At 37.6% G+C, this 23,110-nt stretch overlaps 1 protein-coding gene across 1 annotated transcript; it reads right to left on the bottom strand.

The window, feature by feature from the left end:
- Positions 1-516: 516 nt before the first annotated feature.
- LOC144316562 (complement factor H-like) lies at positions 517-21,482 on the bottom strand. The gene is made up of 6 exons (XM_077902571.1): positions 21,429-21,482; positions 10,931-11,126; positions 7,328-7,510; positions 6,646-6,855; positions 1,228-1,410; positions 517-779 (listed from the first exon to the last, which is right to left on the bottom strand). Exons 1-6 carry the CDS (start codon positions 21,480-21,482, stop codon positions 583-585), a joined length of 1,023 nt encoding a protein of 340 aa, XP_077758697.1. The 3' UTR covers positions 517-582.
- Positions 21,483-23,110: the final 1,628 nt, after the last annotated feature.

The raw sequence follows: 23,110 nt of genomic DNA, 5'->3' as shown, positions 1-23,110 counted from the left end.
TCAGTGTTCAAAGCATGGTGTGTGTGTGTGTGTGTGCATTTACATTTGATATCAAATTTTTTGTCACTTTTCATGTCATGACAGTTATGCAAGCAATTAGATTCTACTTTCTCTTTATGATTTGTTTTAATTTTTATGTGTGCTAGATAGTCATCTTGCAGGAATTCATGCATTTCATCATTTTTTGGTAAGTATATCTATTGATAGATAAGCAAAAGTAAGTGATAACTACTTATAACTCTTTTTTATTTATTCATGAGGGACATACTGAGAGAGACAGAGACATAGGCAGAAGGAAAGGAGGCTTACTGCGGGGAGCCTGATGCAGGACTGGATCCCAGGACCCCAAAATCATGACCTGAGCCAAAGGCATATGCTCAACCAACTGAGCCACTCAGGTGCCCCTAATGTGACACTTTTAAGAAGTGATTCATTTGTCTCTTATATTATAATTATACCTTCCATATAATATTAATACATATTCTAACATGGATAAAAAATAAACTGAGAATTGGATTAATAGTGAAAACTTCTGAATAAATGTACATATTTTAATTTTAGGACTACATTTTAACCACTGTTTTATCCACAAACAGGATACACCAGGTTCCCTTCCTGACAGCTTGCTCGGAATGTATACGCTGGTGTCTTTCTACTATATCCATACATACACAGAAATTCAACAATGTCCCCTATTTTTAAATAAAGTCGTTTTTCGTCAGTCCATCGTAACTGTATTTTATGTGTTCTCATGATTTCTTCTGATGTCACACAGGGGCCTGAAAGTACAAAAATAAACATAAAACATTAAGTAGTAAATAAATGTTTTCCCCAGAATTTTGGACTTTCAGATGGGATCTTCCACACTGGTTGAGGGCTTCATTCTCAAAATCTTTTCTATGCCAACTGATGGAAAAATCCATCATGTAGATGTAAATCATTTTAAACAATTAAGAATGTAAAGATGATGTATGTGTTTAGTCTCTGATAATTAAATGTTATAATCAAAGATTCATTATGTCAATTATCACATAAAGAGCTTTCATTAAAGACTATTTTGCTTCTTGAACAAGAATTTTTCAAATTTTATTTCCTCACATATTAATATTTGGTAGTCAAGCATTCAATAGAATGTATGTTAACCCATGAAAATTCTATTATAAATAGCAAAACCTCATATTCATTACACTGATTTTCCCAGGATCCATAAGAACATTAAATATTTACCCAAGCATTTTGGTGCTTCCGACCACTGTCCATTACTACATATTATATTTCTGTTTCCCCGAAGTGTATACAAGGCCTGGCATTGATACTCGACTGATGATCCTGGAGCATATACTGGTAATGGCAATGAAATGATTTCTCCATTGGCAATAGGTGGAGGGGGCCCACATTTTCTTTCAGACTCTAAAAGACATGATTAGATTTATTGAAAAGTCAAAGAAAAACAGGTTAAAATGAAACAATAAAAACATAGTACAATACTTAATATCAACACTTGTAATTTCTGCTGACATAAATGACTCACTAATGAAATTTTAATCACTTAAACAGAATCACACTTTTAAGCCCTTTTTATCCTACATGAAAGCACACAGAAAGCATTAACAAATATATCTGCTTCGCAGCACTGTGATATTAAAAATGTTTTTCTTAGTAAATAAATGCTGGATAGATGGATAGTTATTTCAAACAAAGAAACTTTCTTGTTATATACAACATACTGCAGTGTCTATTGGATCCCTAGTCGTTGTTTATTGATTTTCATTTTTATTATAAAATAAACATCAACTTCTTTAATAAAAGTCAAAAAATTACACATCTGTATAATGTGAAAGGGAACTGCTGGCTTCCTGTTCTGGACAAGATGAGGTACAAACATTTCTGCTTATTCCTTCTGCTAAGTATAACTAAAAATCCTAAACATATTGTAAAATCCAACATAAGAGACTATGAAAGATATAGATAAGTCAATCTTTCAAGGACCTCAGAATTCAAGGAATCACACTGCAGTGAGTTATCTGGGTTTTCATTTTGCCTTCTATGGATCCTGGACTAGGCACTGAAGAAGACTGCAATCCAAAAATAATACCAAGTTCAGGCAAAAATATATATATATATATCCCAAGAATTCCCTTTGTCTCTATTTCTTTTTAAGATTTTATTTATTTGAGAGAAAGAGAGCACAAGCAGGGTGAGAAGCAGGGTAGAAGCAGACTCCCTGCTGAGCAGAGAGCCTGACATGGGGCTCAATCCCAGGACTCAAAGATCATGATCTGAGCCAAAGGCAGCCACTTAACAGACTGAGTCACCTAGGTGCCCCTCCTTTTTATCTCTTTAGACAAAGACTTGGGAAAGGAGTAACCTAGCAAAACAAACATTTTTTACAATATTTCAGTTACTTCAGAAAAACATCATAGGAGAAACCTAAAACCACTTCTCTCCCCACCTTGATCCACAGGGGCCAGATGATGAACATGGACTTGTACCCTGCATGGCAGTAATGGGGACCTGATAAATAAAAGACTTCAGTAAAATCCAAAGTCTTAAAACACAATACCCAAAATGTCCAGAATATAACTGAAAATCATTCATCATACCAAGGACCAGAAATACCTAAAAAGGGAAAGAAAATCAACAGAAGACCACACTGAGATGACATAGATCTTGGAATTATTTGACAATGGTTTTTTAAAATCCTGTAGGAAATACAGAATTGAGAAATATAACAATAAAAAAAATTTTAGGGGGACACCTGGGTAGCTCAGCCATTGATCATCTGCCTTTGGCTCAGGTGTGATCCGGGATCCAGGATTGAGTCCCACATCAGGATCCCTACAGGGAGCCTGCTTCTCCCTCTGCCTGTGTCTCTGCCCCTCTCTCTCTCTCACTCTGTGTGTGTGTGTGTGTGTGTGTGTGTGTGTGTGTGTTTCTCATGAATAAATAAATAAAATCCTTTAAAAATGTTAAAAAAAATGTTTAGGGATGCCTGGGTGGCTCAGTGGTTGAGAGTCTGCCTTTGATCAGGTCATGATCCTGAAATCCTGGGATCGAGTCCTACACCGGGTTCCCTCAGGGAACCTGCTTATCCCTCTGACTATGTCTCTGCCTCTCTGTCTGTGTCTCTCATGAATAAATAAATAAAATTTTCTTTTTAAAAAAAAGATTTAAGCTTCTATGAAAATAAGAGTTTTATGGATTTTCCCCATGAGTTTAGTAAAATCAATATTACAAATCATATCAATTTATAAACCACAAGCAAATCATAATAAAAATATATTTGACATCAAATTTTGGCTTATAGTCATATATTTATGAAGGTAATTTTAGGCTCTTAAAAAAATAAACAGAGTAGATACTTCCTTAGAGAATAAATCAAGAATTAACACACTTATACTGTATAGTTGAAGGATGAAGATGATTTGTTGAGGATCCAAACAGGAGATATGGAAAAATAACAGAAAAACAAATACGTAATTTATAAAAATACTCTCCAATGACTTTTTTTTTTTTTTGGCAAATGCTTAAGGACACTGTAATGAGTATTATGTAATTCATCACTGAGATTCAGGTAGATGTAAAGTGCAATTAGCTATAGCTGTGGCCCCTAGAGTGTACATCAAATCCCTTGGGAATTATTAAGTCATTTTTAGATTGCATGACCCAGGTTTTTTGCTCAATAGGTCTGAATGAACCTGAGAATTTGCATTTGCATTTCTATCAATTTCTCAAAAGATGCTGGTGCTGCCATTCCAGAGATCACTTTGAGAATCACTGGGTAATAAGATTAAGCAGTGAGTATACAATCTCATTCCTTTATGCTAAGGCATAAAACGTCTTTGTTCTGGCCTAAAAAAAATCATCTATGTCCATTTTTTAATGATGCTAGAGGTAATTCTACATTTTATTCTTAAATACTTTAATAAATAGATTTCATTAAAGTACCTCTGCATATTGGCCTTCCTATCCAGTGGTTCTTAATACACTGTACAATATTGGATCCAATCCAATTGGTAATATTGTGAAAAAAATTTTAAGATTTTATTTATTTATTTGAGAGAGACAGGGAGAGAGCACAAGCAGGGGGAGGGACAGAGAGAGAAGCAGACTCCTCACTGGGCAGAGAGTTCAATGTGGGCCTGGATTCCAGGACCTTGGGATCATCACTTGAGCTGAAGGCAGATGCTTAACCAACTGAGCCACCCAGACAGCCTATTTTGGACATTTATAAATCACTTTTTCTCCTGATCTGTATGATTCCTTCTTTGAGCCTATGAGTATAGCGTCCTACTCATAGGTAAACTAGAACAATAAATTTCTGAAAGAAAAATAATAGGTATTTGTTTAGTAAATCTTTAAAAATACAGACTGGGGATCCCTGGGTGGCACAGCGGTTTGGCGCCTGCCTTTGGCCCAGGGCGCGATCCTGGAGACCCGGGATCGAATCCCACATCAGGCTCCCGGTGCATGGAGCCTGCTCCTCCCTCTGCCTGTGTCTCTGCCTCTCTCTCTCTCTCTGTGTGACTATCATAAATAAATAAAAATTTAAAAAAAAAGATATAAAAAAATAAAAATAAAAATAAAAATACAGACTGGCCAATAACTATAATCTAAAATAACAGGTACATATCAAACCAATGAATACTGTACAAAGTTTTTCTTATAACTTGAAAAAAATATGTTAGAAGTCTTGACTTAATTAAATTAAATGGTTCTTCTTGTTTTGTTTCCTCTTTAAGTTTTTAATTTAAATTCTAGTTAACATAAAGTGTAATATTGGTTTCAGGAGTAGAGTTTAGTGAATGGTTCTATGTCTGCCTGAAGTATAACAGAGTGATGGTGATATAAAAAGCCTAAAGAAATACGGACACATGTAATACTTGAGATCATACTTCTTACATTTGAATTCTTTTTTGTCCATATGAGCCATCTGCCTAATGCATGTATTTCTCATTTTGCTTCAAATCTGCTTCCTTTAATTATGTCAAATATCTTAGAAAATCATATATAAATAAGGAAGTAACTAACAGTAAATTGAGCCATGATGTGATTGAGGAGCCTTGATACAGGAACATAGAAGACTGAGAATGTGTATCAGAAGTTATCCTAAGTGCACATAAGATGACATGAAAGTGAAATAATTTGGTTCATGTTGCTAACCTTTTATTATTAGGGCTAATTCTCTACCAGAATCTAAAACTTTCCAGAGATACCAGTTAAAGTCTAGTATTACTGCCTAGCTTCATACTTGTACCATTTAGGCTCTGAACTAAGGATATTCATCAGCCTAGGGTAAAACTAAAGGCACTATATTTATGCATTCTGGTGGATGGGACCATTTTTCTCCTAAGTATTTTACAAATGCATGTCCATTAATCCCAAAACCCTCAGCACAGTTGTGACTTCTTACTCCATACTGGTAACTACCTAATATGTGAGGTATACTATCATGCATAATCAAATATGGTAGCTAACAAGGATGTCCTTTAAAAAAAATGAAAAAAATTACTCCATGGTTAACAAACTCTGAAATTTAATTTTATGTATTGGTTGTTATATTTTGTAGTTTTATTTAAAAAGAAATTATTGGGGTGCCTGGGTGGCTCAGTTGGTTAAGCCTCTGCTTTTGACTCAGGTCACAATTCCAGGGTCCTAGGATCAAGCCCCATATCAGGCTCCCTGCTCAGCGGGGAGCCTCCTCCCTCTCCCTCTGCTGCTCCCCCTGTTTGTGTTCTCATGCTCTCTCTCTCTCTGTCAAATAAACAAAATCTTTTAAAAGATAAAATAAAGGGGATCCCTGGGTGGCTCAGCGGTTTAGCGCCTGCCTTTGGCCCAGGGCGCCGTCCTGGAGTCCCGGGATCAAATCCCCCGACAGGCTCCCGGCATGGAGCCTGCTTCTCCCTCCACCTGTGTCTCTGCCTCTCTCTCTCTCTCTCATGAATAAATAAATAAAATCTTTTAAAAAAGATAAAATAAAAAGAGATGATTACATAGAAGCTATGATCATGTCACAGAAAAGACATACAAATGCTTCCTAAAACCAGTACTCTGGTTGTGTCCAGCTGCCACCTGAGCAAGAACTTGAAACTAGAAATGTCAATATATTCATGAAAGAGACTTTCAATGCTTCCCAAACCCATGATGAGTAATAAAAGGAAAATCATTGAGAATTAATTATCTTAAGAAAAATACCATACATTGTAAGAAATCAGAGGAGATATTGTAGGAAAAACAAGAATTTTTTTTAAAAACCTCCTGGCAAACCAAGCAATACAACTCACAAGAAGAGAATGTGAAAGGTAAACTTCTATGAATAGGTAGACTTAGTATACTTAATCATGTAGATTTAGTGTCACTACATTTCTAGTTTTAATTTTTTAAATACCATAATTAAAAGTGATTCTATAATGAACAATAAAATTAACAAAAATAGGACTGATTTGATAATGCAAAAAGTGGGTGTGGTAAAATACATAAAAATGATTTTAAATATTTAGATATAAAAAATAAATAAATAAATATTTAGATATAAGTGATTTTATATATTTAGAAACTTAAAGGATTCAGTCTCATGACTTTTATGACAATTGATTACATTTAATTGTATTGAAATTAGGATTTTACTTTGCATACTGTCCTCACCTACACACTGAGGTGGAGAACTCCATTTTCCCATGTAGCATGTTATCCCATCTTCTCCAGATATCCTAAAACCATCTTTGCAAATATAACTTAATTTAGTGCCATGTACATAAAGGCTGGAATTAAAGGTTTCTTCCCTTTCTTCTGAAGAATTAGATGCTCTCATGATTCCATGTTCTATATGAGGTGGTTGAGAACATGGAATCTTTTCTATATGAAGAATAGAGATCAAAGAGTCAAGCACAAATACAATGCTTACATGGAAAAGTACAATCAAATATCACTTGAGATTTTAAAATAAGGACAATTTAAACAAATGAAATCATTTAAAACTGAAATATTTGAAACTTGCAAGGATATACATCTCCATAATATGGATGCTACTAACGTAATGTCTTGTTCAATATACCCCTCATTCTTGTCTTGCTCATCATTAGGAGCAAAATAGGCATAAAAGGAAATTTTATCTCATGTCTACATAGGAACTCAAAGTTCTTGTCTGTGTTCATTTCACAGAAGCAGTGAAAGAATGCTGATTGATATTTGTACCTAGATTGTAATTCACTGTTTCAAGATAAAGTGGAATATAGAGAAAGGCTTCCTCTTGTTCAATTACAGAAAGCACATGGGAGTGTTAACTTCATTTGAAAGGACATCATAAAGCAAACACTGCATTATTGACCAACACAGCGTGGTATTGACTGCCATCTTCCACCTTTACACACAACTTCTTCTGAATCCTGAATTACATAATCTTCTTGACAGAGAATGGATATTTTTCCTCCATCCTGGTAATTCACTGTGGTTGTCATATCTTGAGCATTGGGAATCTGAGGTGGTGGTGGACATGACTGTGTTTGTAGCTCTAAAAATATTCAAATTAGATTTCTTGATTAAAAACCATAAGTTAAAAATATCAAAGGGATAATTAAACAGAAAACTCAAAGTGATGTAATCATAAATGATAAAATAATAAGGGCATGTTCTGGATTTAAATATGTGATACTCGGGCAGCCCAAGTGGCTCAGTGGTTTATCGCCACCTTCAACCCAGGGCCTGATCCTGGAGACCTGGGATCAGGTCCCACATCGGGCTCCCTGCATGGAGCCTGCTTCTCCCTCTACCTCTCTCTCCCCCCTCATAAATAAATAAATAAATAAATAAATAAATAAATAAATAAATAGAAATATTTAAACAAATATGTCATATTCTTCAGCTTGTACAGTATATCATGTTTGGCTTATTCTCATGGGTTTCTTTGTACTTTCCTCTTTTTACTCTTTCTGTGATCAATCTTGAATAGTTTATATAAAATCTCTTTTAATTCTTTCTAACCATTGGGATGTTCTAGCTGAATTACTCAGTATCAGGCATTAAATAAAGATTGATATCAAGATCTTTTTTACAGATATCCAGATGGGTTGGGACTGTATTAAAGCCTGAGTGGCTCAGGGGTTAAGTGTCTGCCTTAGCTCAGGGCATGATCTTAGGACCCCGGATCAAGTCCCACATTGGGCTCCTTGCAGGGAGCCTGCTTCTCCCTCTGCCTATGTCTCTGTCTCTCTCTGTGTGTGTCTCTCATGAATAAATAAATGAAATCTTAAAAAAAAAAATCTCAACTATCATAAGATAGTCTACCAAAGGAGGATCATTAGGCTACAGGAAGAGTTACATTTAGTTAATGATCAATTGATTTGATACAAATTCTTGACCCAGATAAGAATGAAATATGTTCACTAGTGACTTAATGCATTGCTTAAAATCCAAAGCTCCCCTGGAGGTACCATTTACTAGCTTGCCCATGCTGTGTAAAGATATTTAGACTAATGAACAGTTTAATGGATTAGACAGCCTGCCCTTAGTTACACAACCAGTGGGATATGAGACACCTGTCTGAACTCCCATAAAACTGACACCCCAGATATATCTGGGCAGTCAATAATTAGAAGGCAAAGTGGGTCGTGTTCAACTGAGAGAAGACTCTTGATGACTAGACCTGGAAACTTTTGGATCTCTCTACGATTTCTTGATTTTGCTTTCTCCTGTAACACCGTATCTTTATTTCATTAAAAGCTTTCTGTGAGAGGGAACTGGGTGGCTCAGAGGTTAAGCATCTGTCTTTGGCTCAGGGTATGATCTCGGTCTGGGGATTGAGTCCCGCATCGGGCTCCCTATGAGGAGCCTGCTTCTCCCTCTGTCTCTCTGTCTCTCTCTCTCTTGTTTCTCATGAATAAATAAATAAAATCTTTTTTTAAAAAAAGTTTTCTGTGAGCGGTACCTGGGTGGCTCAGTTGTTGAGTGTTTGCCTTTGGCTCAGGTCATGATCCTGGGGTCCTGGGATCAAATCCCACATCAGGCTCCCTACAGGGAGCCTGCTTCTGCCTCTGCCTATGTCTCTGTCTCTCTGTGTGTCTCTCATAAATAAACAAAATCATAAAAATATTTTTTAAAAAGTTTTCTGTGAGTATACACTTGGAAATCTTTTAAATCCTTTCAGTAGTCTATATTTTATATTCAATTCAGGGAAATATTTGAGTAAACTTCATTCATGCTACTATATTGCATCAAAAATATGTTTCCTTGGGGTACCTGAGTGACTCAGTCAGTTAAGCATCTGTCTTCAGCTTAAGTCATGACCCCAGGGTCCTGGGATCGAGCCCCAAGTCAGGCTCCCTGCTCATCAGGGAGTCTGCTTCTCTCCTTCTACCCCTTCCCCTTTTTAGTCCCCACCCCCCCCCCGCCCATGCTTTCGCTCTCTCTCAAATAAATAAATAAAATATTTTTAAAATATTTTTTGTTATATTTAAGTATCTTGGCAGATTTTTTTCAATGTATTCTCTTCTGTGTCTGATATTTAACCATTTTTTTGTCCTAATAATATAAACTTGTACTTCCACTTGATAAGTCTTGCCAGAGGTTAATGTATTTACCAAATTTCTCTAAAAGTTTTATTATTCTGTAAACCAGATGTTTATGCTTTTTTTAGCTTGTTATAACAATTTATGCTTTAATTGTTCATTCCTTCCAAGTTCTTTGGGTGCATGTTCTTTTCTCAATTCTAGATGGTAATTCCTATTGCTTTTATTATGCTCCTTGTTTAATAATGCATGGTTTAAAGCTATAGATAACTTTGCTTTTGCTGTATCCCATAGATTTCAATGTATACTATCAGTCATTTTATGGAAAGTATTTTCTGTTATTTCTAATATTAACTACCCATTTCATTTCTCTGAAATTTTTATGGAAGTGAAAAGATCAGAATAAGTAAACAATTTTGAATAGCAAGAACATAATTGAAGAATACAAATCAGACTTCAAGACTTATTGTAAAGCTATGGTTACCAAGGTAATGTGGCAGGAATAGAGATAGATAAATGGATACATGGGCTGATAGTCTAGAAATAGATCAATACTTACATAGGTGACAGATTTTGATGTCAAAGTCTTTTCCACACATATTGCTAGAACTTGTATCTATAGATACATTTTTAAATCAAACCCTCTTTTACATCAAACTCAAAAATATAAGATGGATGATATACCTAAATATAAATGCTACATCTATAAAGCTTCTAGAGTTAATATAGAGCATGTATGTATGCTTCATTGCATGCAAATATTTATTTCCTTTTTTTAAAAAAAACTAAAAATATGTTGAATTGTTGATAGTAGATTGGGTTTTTGTACTGGTATGACACTACTTTCCATGTATTCTAGGCTTGAGAAAATTGGTTAAAATATTGAGGATAGTGATATAAGGTATCCTACAGAGAAAGAAGAGAGATACGAAATGTGAAAAGTGGAAAACTGGAATAATGCCTGTACTATTCAATTGGAATTGGTAGCGTTTAATAGGATGCAGAGCTTTCAATATAGACACATAAATATATAGATGATTAGAGAGATACATGCATACAAACACGTGTAGATACATAAGTGGATATATAGATAGATACATAGATACACACTAATCAAAGGCATAAGTATAGGCATAGGCACATTTGTGTATAATAAAAGGACTTAAAAGCAATGATGTTCCAATAGTAATGAGTACACCTACTGCTCAGATGTTAACTTAAAGCCAAGTTTCTAGGTGGTTTGTTACATAGCTAATATACATGATACAATCAATATTTGGAAACAGCGTTTTGGTTATTTTTAAATTGTCTTCCAGATTGAAAATTATTTGTAATAACAAATAGCTGATTTTTTAAGACACAAAGATCATTCTTTTATAAGGTAGAAAGAAATCAAATAAATTCTTGAACACATTATAAAAAATTACCTGTGCAGGCTACTTCAGGATCCCATCTTCCATTGATGCAGATTGAGTGTTTGTACTCTGATCTTCCACTACATTTGTAACTTATGTTGGTGTTATGATCAAATTCAACCACCTCATAGCCAGATAACTGTGATAATTTACACTTCCCACTGTCATTTGTTGCTGTAAAATTAAAACATTCCCTTGAAAAAACTAACTTTAAAAATCAAAACAGCTACTACATTAAAAATAGCTATAGAGAGGGAGGGGCAAGGTGGCGGAAGAGTAGGGTCTCCAAATCACCTGTCTCCACCAAATTACCTAGAAGACCTTCAAATTATCCTGAAAATCTATGAATTCGGCCTGAGAATTAAAGAGAGACCAGCTGGAATGCAACAGTGAGAAGAGTTCGCGCTTCTATCAAGGTAGGAAGACGGGGAAAAAGAAAGAAAGAAACAAAGGCCTCCAAGGGGGAGGGGCCCCGCCAGGAGCCGGGCTGAGGCCGGGGCGAGTGTCCCCAGGACAGGAGAGCCCCGTCCCGGAGGAGCAGGAGCTGCACCGACCTTCCCGGGCGGAAAGGGGCTCGCAGGGAGGTGGAGCAGGACCCAGGAGGGAGGGGATGCCCTCGGGCTCCCTGGGACACTAACAGGCACCTGCGCCCCGGGAGAGTGTGCCGAGCTCCCTAAGGGCTGCAGCGCGCACGGCGGGACCCGGAGCAGCTCGGAGGGGCTCGGGCGGCGGCTCCCCGGAGGGGGCTGCGCGGCTGGAAGCGCGAATCCAACAGCGCAGGCCCCGGAGCACAGGGCGCCGGGACAGCCCAGGATCCCGCCTCCCCCGGGACAGGCAGAGGCCGGGAGGGCCCAGGACAGCGAGGACGCTCCTGCCCCAGCTGAGCAGATCAGCGGCCCCGCCCCGGAGCCTCCAGGCCCTGCAGACCGAGAGCTCCGGAGTTCCTGCGGGGGCTGAATCCAGGGCTCCAGAGCTGGCCCCGCCACTGGGGTTGTTCCTCCTGCGGCCTCACGGGGTAAACAACCCCCACTGAGCCCTGCACCAGCTCCCCCAAGTGCTAACACCTGAAAATCAGCACAACAGGCCCCTCCCCCAGAAGACCAGCTAGACGGACAAGTTCCAGGGGAAGCCAAGGGACTTAAAGTACACAGAATCAGAAGATACTCCCCCGTGGTTCTTTTTTTTTTCTTTTCTTTTCTTTTTTTTTTTTTTTTTTGTTTTGCTTTTTGATTTGTTTCCTTCCCCCACGCCCCTTTTTTCTCCTTTCTTTCTTTTTCTTTCTCTTTTTCTTCTTTTTTTTTCGTTTTTTTTCTTCCTTTTTTTTTTCTCTTTCTCTTTTCTTTCCTTCTTTCTCTCCTCTTTTTCTCCTTTTCCCAGTACAACTTGCTTTTGGCCACTCTGCACTGAGCAAAATGACTAGAAGGAAAACCTCACCTCAAAAGAAAGAATCAGAAACAGTCCTCTCTCCCACAGAGTTACAAAATCTGGATTACAATTCAATGTCAGAAAGCCAATTCAGAAGCACTATTATACAGCTACTGGTGGCTCTAGAAAAAAGCATAAAGGACTCAAGAGACTTCATGACTGCAGAATTTAGATCCAATCAGGCAGAAATTAAAAGTCAATTGAATGAGATGCAATCCAAACTAGAAGTCCTAACGACGAGGGTTAACGAGGTGGAAGAACGAGTGAGTGACAAGTTGATAGCAAGAGGGAAACTGAGGAAAAAAGAGACAAACAATTAAAAGACCATGAAGATAGAATAAGGGAAATAAACGACAGCCTGAGGAAGAAAAACCTACGTTTAATTGGGGTTCCCGAGGGCGCCGAAAGGGCCAGAGGGCCAGAATATGTATTTGAACAAATTCTAGCTGAAAACTTTCCTAATCTGGGAAGGGAAACAGGCATTCAGATCCAGGAAATAGAGAGATCCCCCCCTAAAATCAATAAAAACCGTTCAACACCTCAACATTTAATAGTGAAGCTTGCAAATTCCAAAGATAAAGAGAAGATCCTTAAAGCAGCAAGAGACAAGAAATCCCTGACTTTTATGGGGAGGAGTATTAGGGTAACAGCAGACCTCTCCACAGAGACCTGGCAGGCCAGAAAGGGCTGGCAGGATATATTCAGGGTCCTAAATGAGAAGAACATGCAACCAAGAATACTTTATCCAGCAAGGCTCTCATTCAAAATGGAAGGAGAGATAAAGAGCTTCCAAGACAGGCAGCAACTAAAAGAATATGTGACCTCCAAACCAGCTCTGCAAGAAATTTTAAGGGGAACTCTTAAAATTCCCCTTTAAGAAGAAGTTCAGTGGAACATTCCACAAAAACAAGGACTGAATAGTTATCATGATGACACTAAATTCATATCTCTCAATAGTAACTCTGAATATGAACGGGCTTAATGACCCCATCAAAAGGCGCAGGGTTTCAGACTGGATAAAAAAGCAGGATCCATCTATTGCTGTCTACAAGAGATTCATTTTAGACAGAAGGACACCTACAGCCTGAAAATAAAAGGTTGGAGAACCATTTACCATTCGAATGGTCCTCAAAAGAAAGCAGGGGTAGCCATCCTTCTATCAGATAAACTAAAATTTACCCCAAAGACTGTAGTGAGAGATGAAGAGGGACACTATATCATACTTAAAGGATCTATTCAACAAGAGGACTTAACAATCCTCAATATATATGCCCCGAATGTGGGAGCTGCCAAATATATAAATCAATTATTAACCAAAGTGAAGAAATACTTAGATAATAATACACTTATACTTGGTGACTTCAATCTAGCTCTTTCTATACTCGATAGGTCTTCTAAGCACAACATCTCCAAAGAAACGAGAGCTTTAAATGATACACTGGACCAGATGGATTTCACAGATATCTACAGAACTTTACATCCAAACTCAACTGAATACACATTCTTCTCAAGTGCACATGGAACTTTCTCCAGAATAGACCACATATTGGGTCACAAATCAGGTCTGAACCAATACCAAAAGATTGGGATCGTCCCCTGTATATTCTCAGACCATAATGCCTTGAAATTAGAACTAAATCACAACAAGAAGTTTGGAAGGACCTCAAACACGTGGAGGTTAAGGACCATCCTGCTAAAAGATGAAAGGGTCAACCAGGAAATTAAGGAAGAATTAAAAACATTCATGGAAACTAATGAGAATGAAGATACAACCATCCAAAATCTTTGGGATGCAGCAAAAGCAGTCCTAAGGGGGAAATACATCGCAATACAAGCATCCATTCAAAAACTGGAAAGAACTCAAATACAAAAGCTAACCTTACACATAAAGGAGCTAGAGAAAAAACAGCAAATAGATCCTACACCCAAGAGAAGAAGGGAGTTAATAAAGATTCGAGCAGAACTCAACGAAATCGAGACCAGAAGAACTGTGGAACAGATCAACAGAACCAGGAGTTGGTTCTTTGAAAGAATTAATAAGATAGATAAACCATTAGCCAGCCTTATTAAAAAGAAGAGAGAGAAGACTCAAATTAATAAAATCATGAATGAGAAAGGAGAGATCACTACCAACACCAAGGAAATACAAACGATTTTAAAAACATATTATGAACAGCTATATACCAATAAATTAGGCAATCTAGGAGAAATGGACGCATTCCTGGAAAGCCACAAACTACCAAAACTGGAACAGGAAAAAATAGAAAACCTGAACAGGCCAATAACCAGGGAGGAAATTGAAGCAGTCATCAAAAACCTCCCAAGACACAAGAGTCCAGGGCCAGATGGCTTCCCAGGGGAATTCTATCAAACGTTTAAAGAAGAAACCATACCTATTCTCCTAAAGCTGTTTGGAAAGATAGAAAGAGATGGAGTACTTCCAAATTCGTTCTACGAGGCCAGCATCACCTTAATTCCAAAACCAGACAAAGACCCCACCAAAAAGGAGAATTACAGACCAATATCCCAGATGAACATGGATGCAAAAATTCTCAACAAGATACTGGCCAATAGGATCCAACAATACATTAAGAAAATTATTCACCATGACCAAGTAGGATTTATCCCTGGGACACAAGGCTGGTTCAACACCCGTAAAACAATCAATGTGATTCATCATATCAGCAAGAGAAAAACCAAGAACCATATGATCCTCTCATTAGATGCAGAGAAAGCATTTGACAAAATACAGCATCCATTCCTGATCAAAACTCTTCAGAGTGTAGGGATAGAGGGAACATTCCTCGACATCTTAAAAGCCATCTATGAAAAGCCCACAGCAAATATCATTCTCAATGGGGAAGCACTGGGAGCCTTTCCCCTAAGATCAGGAACAAGACAGGGATGTCCACTCTCACCACTGCTGTTCAACATAGTACTGGAAGTCCTAGCCTCAGCAATCAGACAACAAAAAGACATTAAAGGCATTCAAATTGGCAAAGAAGAAGTCAAACTCTCCCTCTTCGCCGATGACATGATACTCTACATAAGAAAACCCAAAAGCCTCCACCCCAAGATTGCTAGAACTCATACAGCAATTCGGTAGCGTGGCAGGATACAAAATCAATGCCCAGAAATCAGTGGCATTTCTATACACTAACAATGAGACTGAAGAAAGAGAAATTAAGGAGTCAATCCCATTTACAATTGCACCCAAAAGCATAAGATACCTAGGAATAAACCTAACCAAAGAGGTAAAGGATCTATACCCTCAAAACTATAGAACACTTCTGAAAGAAATTGAGGAAGACACAAAGAAATGGAAAAATATTCCATGCTCATGGATTGGAAGAATTAATATTGTGAAAATGTCAATGTTACCCAGGGCAATTTACACGTTTAATGCAATCCCTATCAAAATACCATGGACTTTCTTCAGAGAGTTAGAACAAATTATTTTAAAATTTGTGTGGAATCAGAAAAGACCCCGAATAGCCAGGGGAATTTTAAAAAAGAAAAACCATATCTGGGGGCATCACAATGCCAGATTTCAGGTTGTACTACAAAGCTGTGGTCATCAAGACAGTGTGGTACTGGCACAAAAACAGACACATAGATCAGTGGAACAGAATAGAGAATCCAGAAGTGGACCCTGAACTTTATGGTCAACTAATATTCGATAAAGGAGGAAAGACTATCCACTGGAAGAAAGACAGTCTCTTCAATAAATGGTGCTGGGAAAATTGGACATCCACATGCAGAAGAATGAAACTAGACCACTCTCTTGCACCATACACAAAGATAAACTCAAAATGGATGAAAGATCTAAATGTGAGACAAGATTCCATCAAAATCCTAGAGAAGAACACAGGCAACACCCTTTTTGAACTCGGCCATAGTAACTTCTTGCAAGATACATCCACGAAGGCAAAAGAAACAAAAAGCAAAAATGAACTATTGGGACTTCATCAAGATAAGAAGCTTTTGCACAGCAAAGGATACAGTCAACAAAACTCAAAGACAACCTACAGAATGGGAGAAGATATTTGCAAATGACATATCAGATAAAGGGCTAGTTTCCAAGATCTATAAAGAACTTAAACTCAACACCAAAGAAACAAACAATCCAATCATGAAATGGGCAAAAGACATGAACAGAAATCTCACAGAGGAAGACATAGACATGGCCAACATGCACATGAGAAAATGCTCTGCATCACTTGCCATGAGGGAAATACAAATCAAAACCACAATGAGATACCACCTCACACCAGTGAGAATGGGGAAAATTAACAAGGCAGGAAACAACAAATGTTGGAGAGGATGCGGAGAAAAGGGAACCCTCTTACACTGTTGGTGGGAATGTGAACTGGTGCAGCCACTCTGGAAAACTGTGTGGAGGTTCCTCAAAGAGGTAAAAATATACCTGCCCTACGACCCAGCAATTGCACTGCTGGGGATTTACCCCAAAGATACAGATGCAGTGAAACGCAGGGACACCTGCACCCCGATGTTGATAGCAGCAATGTCCACAATAGCCAAACTGTGGAAGGAGCCTCGGTGTCCAACGAAAGATGAATGGATAAAGAAGATGTGGTTTATGTATACAATGGAATATTACTCAGCTATTAGAAATGACAAATACCCACCATTTGCTTCAACGTGGATGGAACTGGAGGGTATTATGCTGAGTGAAGTAAGTCAGTCGGTGAAGGACAAACATTATATGTTCTCATTTATTTGGGGAATATAAATAATAGTGAAAGGGAATATAAGGGAAGGGAGAAGAAATGTGTGGGAAATATCAGAAAGGGAGACAGAACGTAAAGACTGCTAACTCTGGGAAACGAACTAGGGTGGTGGAAGGGGAGAAGGGCGGGGGGTGGGAGTGAATGGGTGACGGGCACTGGGGGTTATTCTGTATGTTAGTAAATTGAACACCAATAAAAAATAAATTAAAAAAATAAATAAATAAAAATAAAAATAAAAATAAAAATAGCTATAGAGAGCTGGAACAAATAATCCCAAAACTTACATGGAACCAGAAAAGTCCCCAAATAACTAAAGGAATGTTGGAAAAGAAAAGAAAGCTGGTGGCATCACAATTCCAGACTTCAAGCTCTGTTACAAGGCTGTAATCATCAAGACAGCATGGCACTAGCACAAAAACAGAAGACACATGCAGAAGAATGAAACTGGACCATTTCCTTACACCATACAAAAACTCAAAATGGATGCAAGACCTAATTGTGAGACAGGAATCCATCAAAATCCTAGAGGAGAACACAGGCAGCAACCTCTTTGACCTCAGCTGCAGCAACTTCTTGCTAGACACATCTCCAAAAGCAAGGGAAACAAATGCAAGAATGAATTACTGGGACTTGATCAAGATAAAAAACTTTTGCAAAGCAAACAGTTGACAAAACCAAAGACAATGGACAGAATGGGAGAAGATATTTACAAATGTCTTGTCAGATAAAGGGCTAATATCCAAAATCTATAAAGAATTTATCAAACTCAACACCCAAAGAACAAATAATCCAATCGAGAAATGGGCAGACGACACAAACAGGCATTTCTTCAAAGAACACATACAAATGGCCAACAGACACATCAGAAAAAAACTCCACATCACTCAGTATCAGGGAAATACAAATCAAAACCACAATGAGATACCTCCCTCACACCAGTCAGAATGGCTAAAATTAACAATTCAGGAAATGACAGATGTTGGTGAGGATGTGGAGAAAGGGGAACCCTTGTATACTGCTGGTGGGAATACAAACTTGTGCAGTCACTCTGGAAAACACTATGGAGGTTCCTCAAAAAGTTGAAAATAGAGCTACCCTATGACCCAGCAATTGCACTACTAGGGACTTACCCCAAAGATACAAATGTAATGATTCGAAGGGGCACCTGCACCCCAATGTTTATAGCAGCGATGTCCACAATAGTCAAACTATGGAAAGAGCCCAGATGCCCATCAACAGATCAATGGGTAAAGAACATGTGTTACACACACACACACACACACACACACACACACACACTGGAATACTACTCAGCCATCAAAAAAATGAAACCTTACCATTTGCAACAATGTGAATGGAACTAGAAGGTATAATGCTAAGCAAAGTAAGTCAATTAGAGAGAGACAATTATCATATGATCTCACTTATGTGGAATTTAAGAAACAAAACAGAGGACCATAGAGGAAAGGAGGAAAAATAAAACAAGATGAAATCAAAGAGAAAGACAACTGTAAGAGACTCTTAAACATAGGAAACAAACTGAAGTTTGCTGGAAGAGACAGGGCTGAGGGGATGGGGTAACTAGAGGATCCTAAGCAAGCTCCATGCCCAGCTAGTGGCCTGATGCTGGGCTCAATCTCACAACCCTGAGATCATGACCTGAACTGAAATCAAGAGTCAGATGCTTAACCAAATGAGGCACCCAGGAGCCCTGAAGAGGCATATCTCCAAAGAAGACATACAGACAGCCAACAGATACATAAAAAGATGTTCAACATCCCTAATCATCAGGGAAATGCAAATCAAAACCACACAATGAGATAATACCTCACATCTGTGACTATTTTTTTTAATTTTTTTTTATTTATTTATGATAGTCACAGAGAGAGAGAGAAAGAGAGAGAGGCAGAGACATAGGCAGAGGGAGAAGCAGGCTCCATGCACCTGGAGCCCGATGTGGGATTCGATCCCGGGTCGCCAGGATCGCGCCCTGGGCCAAAGGCAGGCGCCAAACCGCTGCGCCACCCAGGGATCCCACATCTGTGACTTATCAAAAAAAACAAGAAATAACAATGTTGATGAGGATGTGGAGAAAAGGAATCCCTTGTGCACTGCTGGTGGAAATACAAATTGGTACAGCCACTTTGGAAAACTGTATGGAGGTTCCTAAAAAATAAAAAAAAAGAACTACAGTATGGTCTAGCAATTCTAAGTATTTACCTGAAATAATGAAAACACTAACTTGATAAGATGTATGCACCCCCCCTATTTACTGCAGCATTATTTACAATAGCCAAGATATAGAAGCAATCTAGATGTCCATCAACTCACGAATGGATAAAGAAGAGGTGGTATATAAATACAGTGGAATATTATTTAGCCGTAAAAAAACGATAAAATCTTATAACAACATAGATAGACCTTAAGGCATTATGATAAGGAAAATAAGTCAGACAGATAAATACCATATCATTTACTTATATGTGAAATCTAAAAAAAAAAAAAAAAAACCAAAAGCTAATGGATACAAAGAATAAATAGGTAAATACCAGAGATGGGGGTGCAGGTGGGTGAAATGGGTAAAGGGAGTCAAGATACAAACTTCCAGTTATAAAATAAATACGTCATGGGGATGTAATATACAGCATAATGACTATAGTTAACAGTACTTTGCTCTATAATTTTAAGTTACTAAGAAAGTAGATCTTGAGGGGTGCTTGGGTAGCTCAGTTGGTTAAGTGTCTGACTCTTGATTTCTGCTCAGGTCATTATCTCAGGATCATGAGCTCTAGCTCTGCCTTGGGCTCCATGCTGGACATAGAGCCTGCTCAAGATTGTCTCTCGCCCTCTCCCTCAGTCCCTCCCCCATTCCTGCTTGCATGCATGCTTTCTCTCTCTCTTTCAAAAAAAAAAAAAAAGTAGATCTTGAAAGTTAAAAAAAAGTAGATCTTGAAAGTTATCATCACAAGAAAATGAAATTCTGTAACTATGTATGGTAATGGATGCTAACTAGACTTACCACGATCATTTCACAGTGTATACAAATATCAAATCCTTACCTTGTACACCTAAAACTAACATAATACTGTTATGTCAACTATAAATATATATATAAATTAAAATACACCCAAAAAAGAAATTGATTGTTTAAAGGCATGAACTGTTTTCTGTATATACTCTAAGAATCTTTGAGAAGCTATTTTTTACCTGATCATCTTATAATCCAATAATATTATGATGCCATAATAATAAATTTTTGCTTGTTTCAATATGTTATGCATGGACCATAGAAGCTTTTCATATAGCTACCTATTTTAATAATTCAATAAAAATGGAGCCCTTTTAGAAGTGGATAGAATCTCTTTGTAGGTCTTTGCCAGTATCTGTTAATGGTTTAAAAAGCAGAGTCCAGTGAGGATGAACAGAGTGAAGTCAAAACAAACTAGAGGTCCAAGGCTTGGTCCTATTTTTAGAATTGTTCCAAAGTTCTGAAGAAGATAAAACAAGGTATTCTTCAAGGGAAGGTCATGGAAGGAAGATCTACAGTCAAGAGGACTGGTGGTGGTGGTTGTCATGTCCAATCCTTGAAAGGATTTCTTTATCAGAAGAAAATAAACACATGGAGAAGAATGAAAGAAAGAGTGGAGGTCAAAGTAAACATTGAGAGGGAAAAATTGAATTAAACCTAAGATAGTTGAAAAGGTTCTATTAAATTTAGTATAGGTAGAGGATTCACATTAAGAAGGCAAACTCACAGCAGGGGAAAGCAGCCACCAAAGCAGATGTTTTGGCATAAGTTATAATGAAAAGCTAAGAGTTGTCATACCTAAGACTACCTTGGGTTTTTCCCTCCATATGAGAGAAATGAGGTGAGATCATTTGGAGGGATAGAAGAACACAAAACTGAGGATTGGTCCTGGCAATCCCTTTGACAGGAATGTGTTTAGCAAAAATGGGTTCCTAAGCAACAAAATGTATTGATCTATTTAACAAACTTCTATCAAATATCTCCTGTGTCAGCAAGTCTTCTGAGTATTGGGTAGAAATCCCTGCTCTCATGGAGAAACTGAGTCTAAGCTCTAGCTTCTCCTGGGATTAATAAATGTCTAGAAATCAGATGAACAAATAAGACTGGACATCCAGGGCTCTCTCTGAACATAGAACCCAGAAAAACTCTTGGAAAAAAACTCATTAAAGGGAAAAGTGAAAGAGAGTCCCCAAGGTTCTCCATGTTGGGCCTTGAAGGAAGGGATGATTTTAGAGAATCAGAATTTTTTTTTCCTGGGCCACCTTCAGCTGCCTCCCTCGACTACTACTGACTGCCACCCACCCACCCTCCAGCACATGGACTTCTTTTTTGCTGCATTTGAAACAGGCTGAGGAATCATCGTTAGAAGCTTTGAGAGAGGCAAGACTCATATGGGAGTGGAGCAAATGGGTATTTTCTCAACTTCATTTCTTTGTTTCCCGGAGCCTGAAAGAAGAAAGAGTGCCATATAAAAACAAAAATGGTATTTATGCAAAGATAGTTATATTTTCCCGGTAATTAGGACTCATGTGTTAATTTTATATATATATATAAAATTATATATATATATAAATAAATATAAATAAATATAAATAAATATATATAAAAATAATAAAAAATAAAAAAAATAAATATAAATAAATATATATATATAAGTATATATATACACACACACACACACACACACACACACCTGCAAGTAAAATTTAGCTTCACACTTTTTTTTTAAGATTTTATTTATTTATTCATGACAGACACAGAGAGAGAGAGAGAGGCAGAGACACAGGCAGAGGGAAAAGCAGGCTCCATGCAGGAAGCCCGGTGTGGGACTTGATTCCCGGGTCTCCAGGATCACACCCCGGGGGCTGAAGGCGGCGCCAAACCACTGGGCCATCCGGGCTGCCCTAGCTTCACACTTAATAAACGATGTTAACATCAGGGACAGAAAGATTCCTAAATTCAATTGCTAGTTTATATTTTTCCTCTGCAGATACATATTGAACTATAAACCACAAATGTTTGAATTCTTTATAAGACCTGACATCTCCACAATCTCTAAATTTCAAAAATATTGTTAGGCTTGGGTATATCAAGAAATGCTATTCTCACCAACACACTGAGGAAGTTGGGTCCACTTTCCTCCAACACATGTAACTGATCTGTATCCAGTCAATGTAAATGTTTCTTTGCAATTGAACTCCAGCGAATCTCCATGGTGATAGGGAGAGGCAGAAGACCCAAGAGCATAGCCATAAGCAAGTCCAGGTGTATTTCCACATGTCCTGGCCTCTGTAAAAATTTCACAAAAACATGTTTATCTTTAAAATACAATTTATGTGGTTATATGAATACAAACAAAAAGTATTGATTTAATCAAGTGTGAAGATTCATGATTTTTATACATTACCAATACATAGAGGCAAGGTTGTCCATATTCCATCCACACACTGAATTTTATTAGGACCCTTCATCAAAAATCCAGGGTTGCAAACATAGTCCACCACTTCGTCGTGTTCATATTTTTCTTTCTTTGTTTCATTAACTGCTCCATTGGTGAGTTGAGGAGGTGTACCACACGATTTTACTAGCTCTACAGTAGAAATACTGTGTAAATTGTGGTAACAGTGTCTATTTTATAACTTAAAATCCACCAAAATGGAGAGATTTTTTCTTTAATCAATTTATTATTCATTACATAATTTATTATAGCATTCTTAAGCAACAAAAAAAATGTTTACAACAAATTCATTTCCCAGTTCTATTACTTATATTGAACTAGCCTATTAGAAGTACAGTCCAACCTTGAAAATACATTTCAATACATAAATCTGGCTAAAGATGTGCAAAACTGATAAACTGAAAATTAGAAAACATTATAAACTAAAGGCCCAAATAAAAGAAGAAATATAGATCCAAAGATTTGATACTGTTAAGATATCAATTTTCCCCGATGATTTATAGACCCAGTATTACCCCAATCAAAATCGC

Source organism: Canis aureus, chromosome 6 (genome assembly GCF_053574225.1).
Source record: "Canis aureus isolate CA01 chromosome 6, VMU_Caureus_v.1.0, whole genome shotgun sequence".
In the NCBI taxonomy this organism is placed as follows: Eukaryota; Metazoa; Chordata; class Mammalia; order Carnivora; family Canidae; genus Canis; species Canis aureus.
Note: the sequence above shows the minus strand (reverse complement) of the source record. Positions and strands in the feature narration are given on the sequence as shown.